We start from the raw sequence: 21,967 nt of genomic DNA on the forward strand, positions 1-21,967 counted from the left end.
TTTTGAGCAATTCCAGCGTTATGGACGTGACACTTGAACTCAAAATGGCAACAAATGACCCAGTGCATGTTTTATTGTCTCCCAGTATTTAAACAGGTGTTGCATATTTTAAGGCTGTACCATACTGGAGAAGTGATAGAACAAGAACAATTCCCATAGTACATCTAGGGCATGCCAGAAAATGCCAATAAAAGATGCGTTATGGATGTGACAGAAAAAGTATCACTTTTCTTGGGTGACTGTACATTTTTTATCAAACTCTGTGAAATTGTAAACCTAATGTCGAAATGGAGATATCCATTTGATAGAGGGGTCCAAGGTGAATATTAAAAAAAATCTCTGTTTAAAATATTTTGTATTTCATGCAGAGTTTCAGAAGGAAAAGTCAGCGTTATGGATGTGACGAAATTCCGTTATGGATGTGACGCGTCTGAAATAGACATGGCATAAGTTTAGAAAATCAGCAATTTAACCACCATAACCCTTTGAAAAACTCTCTAAATATCAGCTAAAACTATCAAAGTTCTTAAATAATATTTAGGATGGCTATTGTTTTGCTGTTTTGTGGATTTTAGCATACATTTCTGTGGCTTGTGGCAATAATATAGAATTGTACATGATCAAAGTTGATTTTAGCTTGGGTTTTACATTATAAGAAAGAAAGACTGACAGTGACATATTAGGTGATCAAAATATTTATTTATGTATGTATTTATTTATCTCATCTCATTATCTCTAGCCGCTTTATCCTTCTACAGGGTCGCAGGCAAGCTGGAGCCTATCCCAGCTGACTACGGGCGAAAGGCGGGGTACACCCTGGACAAGTCGCCAGGTCATCACAGGGCTGACACATAGACACAGACAACCATTCACACTCACATTCACACCTACGGTCAATTTAGAGTCACCAGTTAACCTAACCTGCATGTCTTTGGACTGTGGGGGAAACCGGAGCACCCGGAGGAAACCCACGCGGACAGTATTTATTTATTTGTTTATTTATTTAGTTTGTTTAGTTTGAAATTTGGGATCTCCTGTGAGGTTGACATTTACATGGAATTGCCCTCTTGGCTGTTCCTGTTTGAATACTTGACAAAACTGACCCAGAATCACCACAGATGATGGGGTTTCCACAATTTGCCTGTTCGACCCCCTCAAGTGCAATCAATATGGCATACAACTCAACACTACTCACATTTAAACAATCTGATGTCCTTTTAAGTCTGACCTGATGACTGGGCACAGCAACCACAGGCCCTGTCGTATCGGTTTGTAGATCCTTTGACTCATCTGTAAAGATATGAACACGCTTTGTATTTAAGGTCTCTATACCAGTGGCACAATGGTGTAGTGGTTAGCACGGTCACCTCACAGTAAGAAGGTTCTGGGTTCGAGCCTAGTGGCCAGCAGGGGCCTTTCTGTGTGGAGTTTGCCTGTTCTCCCTGTGTCTGCGTGGGCTTCCTCTGGGTGCTTCGGTTTCTCCCACAGTCCAAAGACATGCAGGTTAGGCTAATTGGTGGCTCTAAATTGTCCATAAGTGTGAATGGTTGAGCAGAGAAAACCTCTATAATAATCCAATGGGGGGGCAATGGGAAACCACTATTGTAATGTTCCCTATGGCCCTTTTCCACTACCCTTTTCAGCTCACTTCAGCTCACTTCAGCCCAACACGGCTCGCGTTTCAACTACCTTAGAGCAGCACGACTCAGCTCGCTTCAGCCCTACTCAGCACCCAAAACTCGCACGGTTTTGGAGTAGGGCTGAAGCGAGCCAAACCGAGCTGAGTGAGGCTAGGGGCGTGAGGAGACACTCCCCTGTGCACTGATTGGTGAGGAGGAGTGTCCTCACATGCCCACACATGCCCCGCGAGCACGCTGGGATCTGTAAACACTGTAAACCCGGAAGAAGAATAATTACGAATTACGAGAATTTCTGAAGCCTTATGCGCCTCGCCTCATCTATATGCTCTTGCCAGTATCTGTTGGCGTTGTCAGTGACAACAAGCCACAGCACCAAGACCAGCAACACTAACGACTCCATGTCCTCCATGTTTATTGTTTACCATCTGGGTCGTGAGACTACCGCTTAAAAGATCACTGATGTCACTGTTTGCGCCGCCTAACAACATCACGTGACGTCCACCCACTTTCGCTAACTCCACCCAATGTGTCCACCCACTTCCAGCCAGCACGGTTCAGTGCGGTTGTAGTCGAAATGCAACTCCAACAGCCCCACTCAGCTCGACTCAGCACGGCACGGCTCAGCCCAACTCAGCCGCGTTGGTAGTGGAAAAGCGGCACTAGAAACTTTGATGGCTGAAGCAGTCAGAGCAGCCACGTCACTGTAGTCATGTGCCAAAATGGATGGATGGATAGATACCAGTAGTATACACTCATTAAATCAGCAGTCTTGTCGCTGTGCTTGACCTTAAGCAGCTCCATATCCACACCAGGACGTTCTAAGATCCAGGTAGATCTGGCAGGTCACAGCACAGTTGTCCCAAACCCTTCATCATATACTCCCATGTCTCTTGCTGTTTGGTCACCTATCAAGCCAAAACCTTGCTTTTGTGTTTTCTCCTTCTCCCAACATGTCTGTAAAACCCTTTCTGTTGGATGCGCATCTTCATGTCCCTTTAGGTTTATCCAATAATTAGCTGTCAGTTGTCTTCGGCGCAGTTATAATGGAATTTCACCTGTTTCGACTTGTAGCGCACACACTGGAGAGGTTCTGACTGCACCTAAACACACTCTTGGGTGCCTGAGCTTGTATGACATCCAGCTCTGCCAGCACAGATTTTGCTACTGACCCATACCCAGTCCTGCCATAGTCAAGTCTAGATCTTATTAAGGCTATGTAAACGTATTTCAAAGATTGCCTGCTAGCTCCCCATTCCAACCCTACCAGACATCTCATGACATTTAAATCTTTTCTGCACTTGTTAGCCACATATTTTACATGCTCTTGCCATGTTAGTCTCTGGTCCAAATGGATTCCTAAAAAATGAAAAAAAAAAACAAAAAAAAACAACAACTTTCAACTGTCTCTATATTATGCCCATATAATTTCAGATTACACTCCCCATTTCTTTTCCTTGTAAAGAGCATAGATTGATTTTTTTTCACAGAGAATTTAAAACTCCACTTTGTTCCCCACTAAGTTGATTCCATCCTGCAGTTTCTTGATAATGTGTTCAACATTTCTCCCTCTTTTCCACAGTGCCCCATAATCCACAAATAGTGATCTCCCCATATCCAGCAGAATGTTGTCAAATATGTCAATCATTACAGTGAATAGCGCTGGACTTAAAACACTCCCCTGGGGTGTTCCATTTTCTACAATGTGCCGTGTTGAAAGTTCTGGCCCTATTTTAACCTGAATAGTTCTACCATCTAAAAAACCCATTATCCAGTTACAAACTTTCCCTCCAATCCCCATACTGTGCAGTTTGATCATCAGTCCCTTCCTCCATAACATATAAGCTTTTTTCACATCAAAAATTACTGCTGCCACTGCCTCCATTTATTTCAGCTTTCCTAATCTCATCCTCCAAACATAACACTGGGTCCATAGTACCCCTTCCTCTCCTAAACCCACTTTGCCATATAGCCACCTTAGCTTCATACAGTAAATATATATATTTACTGTATGAAGCTAAGGTCCTTCTGAAAGGTCAAATAAAAGGTTTTGTAAGTTTTTTTGCACTTTTTGGCAAAGATATCAAAGCCGATATCAAACTTCTGTGATTCGCTTTAATGTTTTAATTTAATTTTTTATTTTAGAGTCTTTACACTACACTTGTGAAACAAAATGTGCTCATTAGTACTAAATAATGCTTCTAAGACAATTCATGAACAAGTGCTTTCTTACTATTTTGAAAATATAGTTCACAGCACTATATTATGAACAAAACATTAAACAAAATTGGTAACCAAAATACTACAAGCCCTGATGCTGCTCACAGCTTGGTGATGCTTGCAAGAGATGAGGCTAATATAACTGAGAACATGTATATATGCTATATTTACTGTATGAATATGGTATCAGAAAATAATTTTATTCATAAGCAGTAGCCACATGTACCCATCGGGTATCTATTTTTAAATAGTGATAAAGTTTTCAGTCCCTCCACACATAGTGTAGCATATTTCATCTTTCCCTGGCGCAGTCTTCCTAGTTTTAGACAGTGCCCTTTTTAATCCTCCCATACTAAATGGGACAGTTTGTTCATAATCAACTCGCCTCTTCTTTTCAGTGCCTGCAAGCTTTCAGATTTAGTTTTCTCTCTACCTCATCTTCCCTCCTCTGACAAATTACTTGAACGATGCACTCTGACAAATATATTTACCATCATCTCTGCCTTTTCTTAGTTACTGCCACTTCATTTCCATTGCTCAGCATAGGATAATACCACTCCCCTCCTGTCCCCACCCATCTTTTTTTTTATTCAAATTTTATTGGTGTTTTCAGTTTTATAAACAAGCAATATATCACAGCTTAACACAAATATGCTATAATAAATCGATGAGGAACAATTAAACACAAATAAATAAATAAATAAATAAATAAAGGGGGTAAGTAAATAAGGTAGAGTGGTGCTTGAAAGTTTGTGAACCCTTTAGAATTTTCTATATTTCTGCATAAATATAAATAAAATGACCAAGTATTATATATTTTTTCCTCATTTGTTTAACTGGGATCTCTTTACTTTTAGGACTTGTGTGAAAATCTGATGTTTTAGGTCATTTATGCAGAAATATAGAAAATTCTAAAGCGTTCACAAACTTTCAAGCACCACTGTAAATAAAGGCAGAAAATGGAGGGTATAAAGCACCTTTACACATAACATGTAAATATTTCTAATCCTTTATATTCCGTTCTTAACGTACACTAGAAAATTAGACCAGACTTCAGAGAACTTCTCGTGGTAGTTCGTAGTCTTTGCTATTAATGACTCAAAGGAGGCAATATCTGCCATTAACTTTAGCCATTCCTCAAAGACGGGCTTTGTCGGACTCTTCCAGTGATGAAGAACAATCCTTGAAGCACCAATAAATCCTGCCAGTGCAAATCCAAATTTTTGTTTGGATATATCTGGTGGTAGAAGAGATCGGTCTCCCAGTAAGCATAGCCGTGGAAATTCTGGCAGTGGCTTATGCAACCACTCTCCTATACATTTCACTACCTTTCTCCAGAAGGGAGAAACAAATGAACAGTCCCACAGCAAATGAAGTACCTGCTTCCTTTTGACACTTCCAGCAGTATTTATCCTTCATAAGTCCCATTCTTTGAAATTTAACTGGAGTATAATAATATCTGTGTATGATTTTGTCTTGTATAAATTTGCCAAGGGCATCTCTAAGTGGCCACCCTGCTTCAGCTACTATCTACTTCCATACACCATCTATATTTGAGTTGAGATCTCTCTTCCAGAGTTTTCTTCAAGTTTTACATTTACCATACAGTGTTGCATCATTTTGTAAAAAACTGAGGCTGATTTTGCACTCCTTTGCAGATTAAAATAGGATACCAATTTCTTCTCCTTTTTGCTTAAAATAGGATACCAATTTCTTCTCCTTTTTGCTTAACACAACTCCTTGACTCTTAATACAGCTCCTAATTTGTAAATAACACCAGAATTCCCTTTTATTTGTTAAATTAAAATTGTCTTTAAGCTCACGGAATGACCACAAAATGTCCACTCTTATACAAGTCGCTGATTTTCCTGATATTTTTATCCAACCACGATTCCCAGAGAATAGTTTTCTTCCCAATCCGAATTAAAGGACCGTTCCAGATTAAGGAGTATCCCTGTTTATACTGAGAAAGATGCAACATTTTATGAGCTTTAATCCACATCTCTTTGGAGTGCTCCAGGATTGGGTTGGCATCTGTGCCTTGTATGTTTTTATGGGACAATGCCTCTATTGGCCCAAAGGGGGCAGTAAGCTCATTTTCTACCTGTATCCATGCCAGTTTGTTTTCCTTTCCATTATCCCAATGTTTAGCCAACTTAGTAATTTCAAATAATTCTACATTTGGTAACCCCAAGCCTCCTAAATTCCTAGTTGTATGTACTTTGTGTATGTTTATTCTGGGCTTCTTCCCATTCCACAGAAACTCTCCGATTAGCTCATTAAACTGTTTATAGATTCCTGAAGGAACACTGACTGGCACCATCATTGACAAAATGAGCTGCAACCACCATTTTAATTATACTTATCTTACCCCATAAACTCACATTTATACATTTCAATCTATCTAAATGTGTCTTAATCTTTTGTAGTAATGGCAACATATTAAATTTGCAAGATCTGAACTAATTTTATGCCAAGGTATGTCATTCCTCTATCCATTTAAACTGTAATTAATTAATTACTCCCTGATGACAGTTTCTTGATGCTGGCATTACCTCAGACTTGCACCAATTAATTTTATAACCGATATTTTTGAGTATTTTTCACATAACTCCAGTAATAGAGGGGCTGAAGAGGCAGGGTCTGTAGATAGCCACAAAACGTCATCCGTGTAAAGGAACAACTTGTGTCCTCTTCCTCCTGCACTAATCCTACGAATCCTAACATCAGATCTAATTGCCACAGCGAGGGGTTCAAGATATAATGTAAACAACAATGGGGAGAGTGGGTCTCCCTGTTTTGAACCCCATGACAGCTTAAAGAAGGGTGAAAGGACCCCATTTGTGAGGAATGACGCCTGTGGATTAGCGTATATCACTCTGATCCAATTCAAGAACCCGTTTCCAAAACCAAAAGCCTCTAAAAGTACGCAACAAAAAACCCACTCCACTTAATGTAAAGCCTTCTCCACATCTAGAGAGAAGGCAGCTACTGGATGTAGGATCATGCCTGAGGATCATTAAGCATTAGGATCATTAGGCAGCTACTGGATGTAGGATCATGCCTTAGGATCATTAGCTAAGAGCTAACGCTAGCAGGCCAGCTATTCCATCGCTCTTTTTATCCAATGTACAGGATTTTACGAACAACGGCACTTAACGGCCGGCAGAGCTGGCTCGGAGTCAAAAGGAGGCGGTGCGCGTGGAAGCAGAAGAGGGGCAAGCGGGCTGGCCTAACACTAGCAGGCCAGCTATTCCATCACTCTTTTTATCCAACATCCAGGCTTTGGATAATAAAATGGGTCTGCTACGACTGAGACTGTTCCAACAGGAGATGCAGAGCTGCAGTGTCTTTGTTCTAACGGAGACGTGGCTTAATAACAACATGCTGGACTCTGTCTTTGAGCTTAACGGGCAGCTACTATTCTGCTTGGACAGGGACCAGACAGGGATCTGGAAAAACGAGAGGAGGAGGACTCTGCATCTATGTCAACAAAGGTTGGTGCACGAACTGTTCTGTGGTGGGCAGACACTGCTCTGAGGCTGTGGAACATTTAATAGTAAAATGCAGTCCTCACGATCTGCCACAGGAATTCACAGCAGTGTTCATAGTGGCTGTTTACATCCCTCCGCGAGCTACCGCTAAAGACGCTCTGTGGGAGCTGCACGACAGTGTTGTGCGCTTCAAAACAAACATCCAGAAGCATTGTATGGGGTGGCAGGGGATTTCAACCATGTGAATCTGCGGGACACTCTCCCCATGTTCTACCAGCATGTTAACATCGCCACTTGGGGTGAAAACACTTTGGATAAAGTGTTTACCAACATGCGAGGAGTGTACAGAGCAGTGCCCCACCCCCACCTTGGTGCCTCAGACCACATCTCCCTCCTGGTGGCTCCTGCATACTGCCCAGTGTCAAGGAGCAGGAATACATTAACAAAGATCATCTCCGTGTGGCCTGAAGGTGCTGTGTCCCTGCTCCAGGACTGCTTTGAGACCACAGACTGGCAGTGTATGGTAGCAAGTGTTCTAGGGGGGTGGAGCACAGAAGCACGGCAGGCCAGAACTGAGTTCTCAAAACTCGTTTATTGTAGCTTTTCAGCTTTTAACTACACACATATACACGCACGCACACCAGTATCCAGGTTGGGAGTAGCCCCCTTCCTCCGCTCTCCCTCTCCTCTTATAGGGCACGGTCACTGGGGAAGACACACAAACACGGGTTAATTCCAGTCAGGTGCAGTGGTTCTGCCACTTACCTTCCCTGACTCCGCCCTCCATTCACAGACCGACGCCTGACCACGCCCCAGCTGCCACATACCCCCACCGCCCGACTCAGGCCGGGCAGCCGTCCGGCCTGCAGCCGACTCCCCCCTTGACGGGAGAGGAAGTCCGCCACAACCATCTGCGCCCCCGGCCTGTGAACCACCTCGAACTTAAATGGCTGGAGTGCCAGATACCAACGGGTGATCCGCGCATTGGCATCCTTCATGCGGTGGAGCCACTGCAGGGGCGTGTGGTCCGACCAGAGGGTGAAAGGGCGCCCCAGCAGATAGTAGCGGAGGGCGAGAACCGCCCACTTGATGGCGAGGCATTCCTTCTCTATGGTGCTGTACCTGCCCTCGCGCACCGACAGCTTGCGGCTGATGTACAGCACTGGACGGTCCTCCCCCTCCACCTCCTGGGAGAGAACAGCCCCCAGCCCTCTGTCCGATGCATCCGTCTGTAAAACAAAGGGGAGAGAAAAGTCAGGGGAGTGTAACAGTGGCCCCCCACACAGTGCAGCCTTTACCTTAGAAAAAGCCCGCTAGCATTGCTCCGTCCACTGGACCGGATCTGGTGCCCCCTTTTTAATGAGATCAGTTAGCAAGCTGGCAACGTCTGAATAATTAGGTATAAACCTACGATAATAGCCAGCCAGCCCCAGGAACTGCCTCACCCCCTTTTTGGTCTTGGGCCTCGGGCAGGCCGCAATCGCTGCCGTCTTATTGATTTGGGGACGCACCTGCCTATTGCCCAAGTGGAAGCCCAGATACCGTACTTCCACCCGCCCAATCGCACACTTCTTCGGGTTGGCTGTGAGCCCCGCTCGCCTCAGCGACCCCAGGACGGCCCTCAGGTGTTTTAGGTGCCGCGGCCAGTCATTACTATAAATAATAATGTCGTCTAAGTATGCGGCCGCATAGGTGGCGTGGGGGCGGAGGACCCTATCCATAAGCCGCTGGAACGTAGCGGGCGCCCCAAACAGCGCAAACAGAAGTGCGATGAACTGGTCTAAGCCAAACGGTGTGGAAAAGGCCGTTTTCTCTCGGGGTAGTGGAGTCAAGGGGATCTGCCAATATTCCTTTGTCAAATCCAGTGTCAAATAAAAACGAGCCGTGCCTAGTCGATCGAGCAACTCGTCAATACGAGGCATTGGGTATGCGTCAAATTTAGACACCGCGTTGACTTTTCTATAGTCCACACAGAACCGGACCAACCCGTCGGCCTTGGGAACCAAGGCCACCGGACTGCTCCAGTCACTGTGGGACTCCTCAACAATGCCCATTTCGAGCATGACCTCAAGTTCTTCCCGAACCACCTTTTTCTTGTGTTCAGGCAGTCTGTAAGGGCGGCTGCGCACTACCACCCCCGGGGGCATCTCAATGTGGTGTTCTATGAGGTGGGTGCGGCCGGGCAGGGGCAAGAACACGTCAGAAAATTCTGTTTGCAGCCGGGCGACCTCCGCGAGCTGGGTCAGGGAGAGGTGGGCTCCACAGGGGACCAGAGCAGTGGGTGATGCCGATTTTCCCTTTTGAACCTCCGGCCCCAGCTCCGCCTTCTCTGAAACCACCGACACCAGCGCCACGGGGACCTCCTCGCTTGAACGTATTAACAGATTGAGGTGGTATACCTGTAATGCCCCACCCCTGTCCGTTCGCCTCACCTCATAGTCGACGTCCCCGACTCGCCGTGTGACCTCAAAGGGTCCTTGCCACCTGGCGATTAATTTAGAGCTCGACGTGGGCAATAACATGAGTACTTTGTCTCCCGGTGTGAATTCCCTAAGGTGTATGGCCCTGTTGTACAGGTGGACTTGACGTTCTTGAGCCTGCCGCAAATTCTCCTGGGTTAGGTGTGTGTGTGGAGTTTTGCGCGCAGATCAATAACGTATTGAATTTCATTTTTGCATGGGGAAGGTCCCTCCTCCCAATTTTCCCGCAGCACATCTAGGATGCCACGCGGCTTAAGCCCATATAATAATTCAAACGGGGAGAACCCCGTGGAGGCTTGTGGGACCTCTCGCACTGTGAAAAGCAGGAGTTCAAGCCATTTATCCCAGTTACGTGCGGCCTCGCTTACAAATTTTTTAATTATGTTTTTGAGGGTGCGATTAAACCGCTCAACTAAACCGTTCGTTTGCGGGTGATAGACGCTGGTGCAAATCGGCTGGATTCCCAATAACCCATACAGTTCGCGCAGTGTGCGTGACATGAATGTAGTGCCTTGATAAGTCAGAATCTCTTTGGGGATTCCGACTCCGGAGATGACATGGAAGAGCGCTTCTGCAATAGTACGTGCGGAGATATTGCGGAGCGGCACTGCTTCCGGATATCACATTGCATAGTCCACCAGAACGAAAATAAAGCGATACCCTCGTATTGACCGATCTAATGGCCCGACGAGATCCATCCCAATTCTTTCGAACGGGGTCTCGATTAATGGTAGAGGGCACAAAGGCACTTTTGGGATGGCCGCGGGATTTACTAACTGGCATTCGCAGCATGCCGTACACCACCTACGGACATCGCCGCGAATCCCTGGCCAATAGAACCGGGCCATTATTCAGGCTAGCATCGTATCCTGCCCTAAGTGTCCAGCCATGGGATTAAAGTGAGCCGCCTGGAATACCAATTCCCGGCGGCTCTTTGGGATCAAAAGTTGGGTTATTTGTTCCTTAGTTTGAGTGTCCTGCGTCACTCAGTATAACCTATCCTTAATAATGGAAAAACAGGGGAAGGACGGGGTGGCGTTTGGCTGGAGCGTTTGACTATCGATTACTCTCACTTGGTCAAACGCATGCCGCAGAGACTCGTCTCGTGATTGCTCTAACGGAAAATCCGCGAGGGATTCCCCAAGAGAGGGAGGAGGAGCCTACTGCTCCTCACTCTGACGTGGTGATGACGTAGACGGCTCTGTGACAGCTGCTCCTGCCAACGCCACTCCGGGACCTCCCCCCGCTAAACTACGGCAGGACCCACTCTTCACTAAGTGCGTCATTAAATCCCGAAATCCCGGCCAATCAGTCGCCAAAATTATAGAGTGAGTGAGGCGAGGATTAACCGCCGCATGAACTCAAAATTTCTCCCCTCAAAACAGAATGTGGACCAACACTAAAGAGTAGTTGTGAACATCCCCGTGCACGCACGCACGCACGCACGCACGCACGCACACAAACACCTTCACCAATTGTGCTCTCCCCAATGCCTCGTTTTGCACCAGGCTTTGGTGGATTGAGGTCTGATTACAGCCAGAGTCCACCAAAGCCTGATACGTATCCCCTTGGATACTCACCGGTATGCGATACGCTCTGGCCCGATCGAGGGTAGTTCCTGGCATGTCGGGGATCCGGACCACCGCACCCACCTCCATCGCCGAGCACTGATGCTGGAGGTGCCCCGGCTCCCCACAGCACCAGCACACCGGCCCAGGCTCTCTCTCTGCACTGGTGTTCCGGATATCACTCACCTGGGGGGGGGGGGGGGGGGGGAGGAGACAGACACGGAAGTAGGAAATGGTAGGACACCGCAGGTGCAGCGGGCCGGCTGGGGTGGAGCCGGCCCCTGCCTCTGCAGTGGGAGAATGGGGCGAGGGAGAGGAACAGAAGGGGCGAGGGAGAGGAACAGAAGGGGAGAGAGAGGGAGAGGGGAGGGGAGAAGGGGAGACATGCTGTCCTGCCGTTGGAACGGCCGCCATATGGTCCTCCGCCAGCTCAATGGCCTGATCCAGCGACGCCAGGCGATGGCACTGGACCAACTCCGCGGTTCCTTCTGGAAGACAAGCGACGAACTGCTCCAGTGCCACTAGATCAATGATCTCCTCGGCGTCGTAGTTGTCAGCCCTCAGCCACCGGAGGCAGGCATCCTGGAGTTGCTGGCTAAACACGAACGGCCGGCTGACCTCCTCTAGGTGCAGCGCGCGGAAGCGCTGCCGCTGCTGCTCCAGAGTGCGACCCACGCGCTGGAGGACGGCCCTGCGGAGGTCCGCGTAGACCAGCCGGCTGTCGGCGGGGAGCTGTAACGCGGCCAGCTGCGCCTCGCCCGTGAGCAGGGGGAGGAGACGCGCCACGTGCTGTTCCACCGACCAACCCCACGCCTCTGCTGCCTGCTCAAAGAGAGCGAGGAAGGCCTCGGGGTCGTCGTGCGGGCCCATCTTCGTCAGGGTGAGGTGGGAAGGGCCCGCGGTGGTGGCGGACCCCGCCGACGTGAGTAGGTGCCGGAACGCCTGGCGATCTTCCTGCTGCGCCAGCACCAGGGCCTCGAACCTTTGCTCCTGTTCTTCCCAGAGGGCGACCAGCGCCTGGTGCTGGCTCTGTTGGACCGTGACGAGGGCATGGACCAGGTCCTTGAAGGGGGAGGACTCCATGGGGCTGTTCTCTCCTGCGCTCCGTCCTGGGTTCCGGCGCCACTGTAGCAAGTGTTCTAGGTGGGTGGAGCACAGAAGCACGGCAGGCCAGAACTGAGTTCTCAAAACTCATTTATTGTAGCTTTTTAGCTTTTAACTACACACATACACGCACGCACACCAGTATCCAGGTTGGGAGTAGCCCCCTTCCTCCGCTCTCCCTCTCCTCTTATAGGGCATGGTCACTGGGAAAGACACACAAACACAGGTTAATTCCCGTCAGGTGCAGTGATTCCGCCACTTGCCTTCCCTGACTCCGCCCTCCATTCACAGACCGACGCTTGACCATGCCCCCACTGCCACAGGCAGATATTCAGAGAGGCTGCAACATCAGGGAGTAGTGTGGACTTGGAGTACACATCTTCTGTCCTGCACTACATAAGGACGTGTATGGAGGATGTGGCCACCTCCAGGACCATCTTCATCCAGCTGAACCAGAAACCTTGGCTGAATGCAGAGGTGCGCTCCTTGCTGAGAACCCGCGATGCTGCATTTAGGGATGGTGATGCAGCAGCATTCAGAGCAGCGAGAAGGAACTTATCGGTTGGCATAAGGAGAGCAAAGTCCACATATGCTCTCAAGATCCAGGACCATTGCAACTCAAGTGACCCACAGAGCATGTGGAAGGGCATCAGGTGCATCACTGACTACAAGAAGAGTGATGCACAATGCCCTGAGGACCCAGCGCTCCCTGACACCCTGAACGCCTTCTACACTCGCTTCAAGGCCTCCAACACCACCACTCCCTCCTGGCTCACCCCCTCCCCCGATAAGCCCCCATCCATCAGCGTAACAGCGGCAGAGGTGAGGAAAACACTGCAGGGGGTCAATCCCCGAAAAGCCCCAGGCCCTGATGGGATCCCAGGCAGGGTTCTGAGGGACTGCGCTCACCAGCTGTTTGAGGTTCTGATGGACATTTAACATCTTGCTCACTCAGGCCAGAGTCCCATCATGCCTCAAGACAGCCACGATCATCCCTGTGCTGAAGACCTCCATAGTGTCGTGCCTCAATAACTACTGCCCCGTTGCACTCATCCCTGTCACCATGAAGTGCTTTGAGAGGCTGGTGATGAGGCACTTGAAGCAGACCATTGACGTGGCAGAGGACTCACACCAGTATGCTTACAAGCAGACCTGGTCCACAGCTGATGCCATCTCTGCTGTGACCCACCAGGCCCTCTCTAACCTGGAGTACAAGGACTCCTACTTGAGGCTGCTGTTTCTGGACTCGAGTTCTGTGTTTAATACCATCATCCCGCAGAAACTGGTGACCAAGCTGGCAGCGCTGGGAACCTCCTCATCCCTGTGCAACTGGGTCCTGGATTTCCTGACCTGCAGGCCACAGCGTGTCAGGATTAACACTACCACTTCCTCCACCATTACCCTCAACACTGGCTCCCCCCAGGGCTGTGTGCTCAGCTCTCTGCTGTACACACTGATGACCTTTGACTGCAGGGCTCACTACAAAAACAAACACAAAATCTCGTGGTGAAGTTCACTGACAACACAGTAGTGGTTGGACTTCTCACCAACAGGGACGAGTCATCGTACAGGATAGAGGTGGAGGACCAGACAAGGTGGTGCGGGGACAACAACCTCATCCTCCATATCCAGAAGACCAAGGAGATGGTTGTGGATTTCCACAGGACTGGCAGCTATGGAGATGGTTCCCTCTGTCAGGTACCTCAGAGTACACCTGACCAACACGTTCACCTGGCACACCAACACCACAGCTGTCATAAAGAAAGTCCACCAGCGCCTCTACTTCCTGAGGAAACTGAAGAGGGCAGGACTCGGGGCTGACTAGGCCCGTCACAATATTTGATATACCAGCTTATCGTATAGTAAATGAAAATGAACTTGGTCATTTTTTTAAACCGCGATTTTGGCATTTACGAGCTGTACATCTACATAGGGAAGTTGCCAGAGTATTAGCTTGATCCATTGACTAAATAAAACACCGCACTGTTTTCTGTCATCTTGTGCGGCTCTCTGTCAGAGGCGGGGCCTCCCAGCATGCAACAGGTATCCACTGAATGGGGAAGAGACAACACGTTGCTCCATTGTACAGACCATAGGCGTAGAATTGGGTATGGACATGTCCCTACCAATATTTTTGATAGAAGAAAAAAAAATAAGGAAAAAAAAAATCATGCTCCATGCATGGTACACAAATGGTTACTGTAGGTTTCCACTGGGTGAAACTACGCAAAATTCACTCATGAATATTCGCTCTGGGGGTGTGGTCGCAAAAACAGCAAGCATGTTTGGCTACCATGTCAATTAGCAAGTGCGGTTGCAGTGCAGTGACCGGCTGCTAGCTAGCAAGCTAGCAAACGGTCCTCGAGGAATGTAACATTAGATTAGCTCGTAAAATTAATCAGTTAACAACAGTTCGTATTCAGTGTGTAAAAATGACAACATACGAATATGACTAAGTTTGTGTGGCATGTAAATAACAATCCAACTTGATACCACCAACAACAACAACTGGTGTTCATTAAAGTGCATATTCTGGACCAATTTTGTGGGGGTTTTTTATATGAAAGCATGTCCTTTTACACACTCATCCAGAAGGGTAATTTTGCACAAGGCCATCTGTCTACAGCAGAACAAAATAAAATAAAACGCGTCTGGAAAAATCACAAGGGAGTCTGGAGCCAGATTCGTAACGTTATCTGCGGAAGCGCAAGCAGGCTGCGCAAGCTTTGCAGAGTTTAAGTGCACAGCCTCCCATTTCTCTCTCATTGGAGAAATGAGAAAATGTCTTTTGGAAAACGATGAGTAATCCCATCAAGATTGGTGTTGCTACACCCTCCTACGAGACATCTGTTAACCATTTTAATAATTACACGATAACGAAGAAATTTGCAAAAAAACACCAGGTCGTTTTCTCATAAACGAACCAGCGCTGACGTAGGATTCAGAGGGAGGCGTCTCGCAGATGACGTCACGAAAATCAATGTTTGCCAGGAAATTCAAATGCCAAGTTTTTTTCAGAGGCAGACCAATTCGCCTCAAATGGCTTGATTTCAACTCAATTTTTCTGGTATTGCGCAAGGTAAAAAAATTGCAGAGAATGCAGAATGTTACAGATATCTGACGAAAGTTTAATATAAAATAAGAGAATTACGTTGATCTCGCTCCTGAATTTACCTGTGATATGCACTTTGTCACAAAGACATTATTAAGTCATATCAAATTGTGCTAATGTTATTGCACCTAGTCTTGCTTGTGACATGCCTGCAAACTTTAGCAGCCCGCTAACCCTTAATTTGAAGTGCTTCAGTTAAGACCTGCAGAGTGCCCTGACCAAGTTCGTGTAACAGGATGCATGTAAACAACAACCCGATGGTGACGTGGACATTAAGGCCCTGTCCACACGGCAACGGATTCAGGTGAATCCGATACAATTGTTTATCGTTTAGGCCTGGCGTCCACATGGCACCGGCGTTTTGGGTGCCCCAAAACGCAATCTTTTGAGAACGGGTTCCAGAGTGGAAAGATCTGGCAACGTTGCCGTTGCGAAGTCGTCTGGATGAGTAGAACAGATTTGTTTACGATGACATCACAACCACATGACTGTCAGTGCTTCACGCCGGGTAGAAGTGTAACGAACTCGATGCGAGTTGTCAACAAATCCTATAACTTGGTTCATGAAACGCACTTACAAAATATTTTCACTGTGAATATTTATTGTGTAATGGTGCAAAGTGAGAGAGAGAGAGAGAGAGAGAGAGACAATCCCGCCAGCAAAAATAGGGAAAAAAAAGGAGCGATCTCACCTCTTCAGTTGTTGGTTTAAGTCCTACAATACATTCCTCAAAAAGGGCGTAGAAGAACAAATTAATCCATCAACGTGTAGCATTCAATTTATTCCGGACCATTAAAGACGCCGCCTTCCGCGTAGAATCATACGTCATCCTCGCCGCCATATTGGACGGGTCAAAGCGGAGAATAAAGATGCCTCATTCATGTGCTGCGTTTAACTGTACCAACAGGTTTACCGTCCAAACGAGATCACATGGGATTACCTTTTACAGGTGAGACTGGAAAAATACTTTTCATTGTATTTGGTCATTATAATGTAAATTTTACGAACAGATTTTTCTGACTTTGTGGCTAACATGAAGTCTCGCGCATAATAGTTTATGCGCATGCGTCCTTACTTCTTCTATTGTTCTGGTGTCTCCGAAGGGACCGTCTTACAGCGCCCCTAGAGGTGTGGCATGTGTATTGCATCGTTTTCAGCAAGCGTTGCGTTGCCATATGGACCTGATATTTTACTGATCATTGCCCATGTGGGCGCGATATTTTTTTAAATAACATCTCATTGCCGTTGTCATGTGGATGTAGCCTAAAAGGTGTCTGGGCCACGAACAATCAAAACATTTTCACGTAATAAGCATAACAGCCTCCGACTTCTTGATCAGAAATTTTTGGTTACTCCCGCCTCTCTTTTGAAAACGTCACATACCGAGTACATAATACTGATTGGTTTTCAAGGGGGTTCATTTGAAAGCGGTAGGCTAAAAACTTCTCTGTAGAGCCCCGTCACTACCTCCTCTCCCTCCCCTCTCTGCTCTGGGCTCAAGAAGACAACAAAAGGGCAATAATATAACAACCAATCAGAATTCAGATACATTCTGTTACCAAGTAAAATTGTAACCTTTCAACATGTCAAAAAAGTTCTAGAGACCTCATCCTGTTTTACCGTTAGATCGATCACATATCAGCTTAAACTAGCATTCTAAAACTAGTTAAAGATCACACAGAAGATAGCCTACTCCCCCTGCCAGCCTAATGTAACGCAGTGTTTAAGGCTCCATATCGGTTTTACTTCCATTTATGAGGGGAAAAGAACATACTCCCTCCCGACAATCAATGCGTTATTCGCTTGTAAAACACATTTGCAAATTGGTAGAATGAGTAAATCATCACATGCAAGATTTGCAATTAATCAAATGAATTGCATATTATTATTCATGAATTACTACAGTTCTGAACTTCAAATTTTAAAAGTCTGGATTTTGGAGAGATGATGGATACTCTTTTGGTGGAACACAACGGCACAAAATATTGTGACCCTTTAATGTTGACCTGAAGTTGGCACCACTGGGAGTTGGCATTGGGTTTATGTCCCCAACAATGTTAATACCAAACCTACACCCTTGCCTATATGTTATCTCGTTCTAATTGTTGTTACTTTTATACAAATGACAGCTGGCAATACGTTGTTACTTTGCACCTTTTGTTTATCTGGATACTAATCTTTGAGAAACTGTATTGGCAGAATGTTGTCTGTGAAGAAAAGAATGTCTTTTTATTACCCTGTGCCAAGTTAATATTTACTTAGGTGCAATTTGTAAGAGCCAAAAATTGTATTTTATTTATTGTTTTTGTTGTGAGTGGTTTTGTTTGATTGTTGTTTTATTTCTTTAGGTTATTTATTTATATATTTTTTACGTTCCACTGTTGAATTGAATAAGTTGACTTAAGTGCAAGAATTTATGATGTGCAATACTTTATAATGTGACTCTCTCTGTGCAATACTTTATAATGCGCAATGAGCAATACCTCACTCCATAATGTGCAACACAACACATACACCTCAGGACTGTGCACCTTACCCCCCTTACACCCCCCCCCTTTTTTTCCCTTCCTCTCTCTCTCTCTCTACACACTGTTTGCACTGTTATTGGAGATGCTTTAATCTCATTGTACATGTGTATAGTGACAATAAAGGCATTCTATTCATTAAAAAGTTTACTGTTCTTTGAAAGGGTGTATTTGCATGATCATTATTTTACTAGTGGCATAAAATTGTCTTGAAAAGATGTCAACAATAATATCGTTTATCGCAATAATTTCTGAGACAATATATTGTCCAACAAAATTTGTTATCGTGACAGGCCTAGGGCTGAAGTCCTCAGGTCCTTTTACAGCTGTGTGGTGGAGCGCATCCTGACCTCCTGCCTCACGGTGTGGTATGCTGGCTGCACTGTGGCTGAGAAGGAGGCACTGCAGAGGGTGGTCAAGTCTACACAGAGGACCACCGGGTGCAGCTTACCACCCATCAGTGACAGCTACACCACCAGATGTAGAGAAAGAGCCATCTGCATCCTCCGTGACCCCACCCACCCTGCACACGGACTTTTCACTCCCCTGCCCTCTGGAAGGAGGCTGCGCTGCATCTGGGCAAAAACATCTAGACTGAAAATCAGCTTCTCCCCAGATGCAGTCAGACTGCTGAACTGCTCCACCCCCATATACTGAACACTATGCACCTTACCAATGTGCCTTAATACTGAACTGTTGCTGCTCATGTTTTTGCTGCTGTACTTTCGCATTGTTGCACCGAACACTTTTAAGCTTTAATGTACTACTGCAGTACATTATGCAATACTTTACTGTCCTTTGAATTGTAATGTTCTTATATAGCTTTTATTTTATTCTATTTTTAAATCCAACTTTAGTTTATTCTATTTTATTCTATTGGTTATTTAACTATTTTTACTTATCTACTTTTTTTTTTTTTATTTACTTATTCAAGCTGCACACACCAAGACCTGGGTAACTGCATTTCGTTCTTAGCATGTCACATGGTTTGAATGACAAATTTGAGTCTGGATTGTCATCCTCTCTACTTAACCATATTAAGTGTAGCAATCTTCTGAGGTTATCAGAAGATGACCTTCCACTGATAAATCCAACCTGATCTGGGTGTATAATATCCTCTAAGTGCTGTGAAGGAAATTTAGTGAATGAACACTCTTATTCTCTGTTTTTCTGTGTGTTGAGCTCAAGTGGCCTAGTGTACTGAGAAAAGTTGTTTTCCCACATGCTGTAATCGCCTTTCTGTGGCCTTGGCTGGTGATAAGCAGGGTGTCTGAGTTCCTGCACATCCCAGAGCATGCCAGGTGCACGCTTTAACAAAGCTTCATAGAAAATCTTGAGCCAAATCACATGAAGATGCGAGCGGTAAGCGAATGCCTTTAGAGTATAATAGATAACAGTCACTAAGATACAACTCAGAGTGCGCATACTCTCTGCATCACTGAAGTGGTGTCGTCTTCTCTTCTCTTTTCCTATTTTATATCTCTGTTTTATATGATCTACTATAATAAATAACTGAAAAGACAACTGCTAAGCGTTCTGAAGTGTTTATTAGAAGTTTCCATTACAATTTGGCATCCCTGGGTGGGCCCTACGCATCTGATCCTTGGACGACAGGACACTCCCAAGGCCACGGTGCGGAGCTGAGAACTCGGACAAGAGACCAGACCGTCAGGGCTCACCAAACCAGTAAGCGATAACATTGCATTCTTATGTAAAGAAATTAGTGGAAACAGTATTTAAAGACTGATATAAGAGATGGACAGAAATTTGTCCTAGTCAAAGAAGACTGATATAAGAGACGGACTGAAGTTTGTCCGAGCCCAGGAGGACTGCTAAGCTGTGGTACCATCAATATGTTTGGAGAAACGGATAAAACAATTTTGAGACAATAAACCGCGAGTAGTTTATTGGGTTGTGAAAGAGAAAATCCGCCCAAGTGACGACTGGGTAATGGCTCACCTACTTGAGAGAGGGATGTAAGGGTGCGTGTTTCGACGGATTCACGTTCAGCAATTCGTAACTGGGAAAGAATTGAATTTTGCTCCCCTTGTTCCGTGTGAACAACTGGCCCGTCGTAGGAACGGGATAGAGAGGTTCGATCACGAAGTCGCGAAGACACACCGGTGTGCACGCAAAATATTAATGAATTAACAGAGTACTGTCCTCCTCCAAATTCTGAAACAGAGAAATAGAACTTGTACACGTGTGAGTTGTCTTTGAGGTTGTTGTGCTAAATGATACCTACTTTTAGCTTAAGGTTAATGTCAGATAAATTGTTTACTAATAACATACCTAAAGGATTATTGTGTTGCATTTTTGGACATAGTCCAACCTGTTTTCTTGTGATCCTAGTAAAAAACTCAGCCATTGTTGTCATAACCTATTGATATAACAGTGTACAATGGGGAACAGAAAAAATAAGTTAGGGAAAGAAAAGAAAAAAAAAAGCAAGTAAGCCTGAGGCTACATGTGGTATAATAAGAACTGGGTGTTCCGATGACAGCCCAAACATCCAGTTTATGAAAACCTTGTTTGGCGAGGATTGTTTGGCACAGTTTGACATATGGGTAAAGGACTTAGGATTCCCTGAGAAGGGCAGTTTTAGTCCCAGGCAGATAGAACAGTTAGAAGAAAAGTTGAAACGGAAGGAAAAAGAAGAGTCTGCAGATAATGTTAAGTTCTTGGGGGACTGGAGGGCATTTTCTGCATGGAAAGAAGAAACACTCAGAGAGTACAAAAGAGAGAAACAACAGGCAGGGCTCTCACCCTCTTCTCAGTGTTTGAAATTTCAGATGGACCCTGACCTGGAGTCTGCCCCACCACCCCGACACACACTGCCTCCTCAGCAAGGCAGAGCATCACTCCCACAAACGCTTCACCCACAGAAAGGGGGAGAAGTCGAGACAAAGCAAAAAAAAAAAAAAAGAGCCTCTGGAATCTCTCCCAGCCTACCAGCCACCTCCAGTGTCAGCACCTCCCCTCGCTTCTCTATCACACATGAGATCCGGTCTTGCATATGGCGACGGAAGAGACACCCTCCTGGACCTGACCACATGCTCACCAGTGGGTCCACAAGGCCGTAACCTAAAGTCTGAAGTCCTTCATCTTCCAATGGTGGAAGTGGCTGGAGTTGACAGCGTGCTTCTAGTTCACAGACCCTGGACGACAGCTGACATGAAGGAAAACATGGCTTCTCTTCCCAATGTGAGAGAGGTAGGAGGAAAGAGATTTGGTAATGAGCTGTTGATATTTTGCAGAGAATTCCGGCCGACCACCCATGAACTTCGCCACCTACTCATGACCAAGAATGACGAAGCTTTTCCCTTGAACATAGACATGACTAAGATCAGTACGTGTATAGATTGGAACAAGGTTTTCAGAGAGTGGCCAGAAGCTGACCAGCAGATGGCAATATCAAATCAAATCAAGTTTATTTGTATCGCGCTTTTAACAATAAACATTGTCGCAAAGCAGCTTTACAGAATTTGAATGACTTAAAACATGAGCTAATTTTATCCTTAATCTATCCCCAATGAGCAAGCCTGTGGAGACGGTAGCAAGGAAAAACTCCCTCAGACGACATGAGGAAGAAACCTCAAGAGGAACCAGACTCAAAAGGGAACCCATCCTCATTTGGGCAACAACAGACAGCCTGACTATAATATTAACAGTTTTAACAGGTATAACCCTCAACTGTCCTCATGGGGCCGTCCTTCACAGGAGCGGTGCGATACTCAATAGTGAGTATAGAAATACTCTCACTGCTCTCTGTGCTCATCTGATCGAAGCTTTTCCCTTGAACATAGACATGACTAAGATCAGTACGT

The 21,967-nt window shown here is 45.9% G+C and overlaps 1 protein-coding gene across 5 annotated transcripts in view; it reads right to left on the reverse strand.

Annotated features, from left to right (window-relative positions):
* The window catches only part of mrps27 (mitochondrial ribosomal protein S27), a 58,770-nt gene that overhangs the window by 21,199 nt on the left and 15,604 nt on the right, over positions 1-21,967 (reverse strand). The window contains exon 1 of one of the 5 annotated variants that reach the window (XM_060931824.1): positions 8,117-8,242. The exons of 3 other annotated variants lie outside the window; for them this stretch is intronic. In XM_060931824.1, the coding sequence (XP_060787807.1) occupies positions 8,117-8,138 (22 nt within the window). In that variant the 5' untranslated portion in view covers positions 8,139-8,242. Of the gene's footprint in view, positions 1-1,195; positions 1,284-8,116; positions 8,243-21,967 lie in introns of those variants that run through there. One more of the 5 variants, XM_060931825.1, reaches the window with a different exon arrangement.

This window comes from Neoarius graeffei, chromosome 10 (genome assembly GCF_027579695.1).
Source record: "Neoarius graeffei isolate fNeoGra1 chromosome 10, fNeoGra1.pri, whole genome shotgun sequence".
NCBI classification, from domain to species: domain Eukaryota; kingdom Metazoa; phylum Chordata; class Actinopteri; order Siluriformes; family Ariidae; genus Neoarius; species Neoarius graeffei.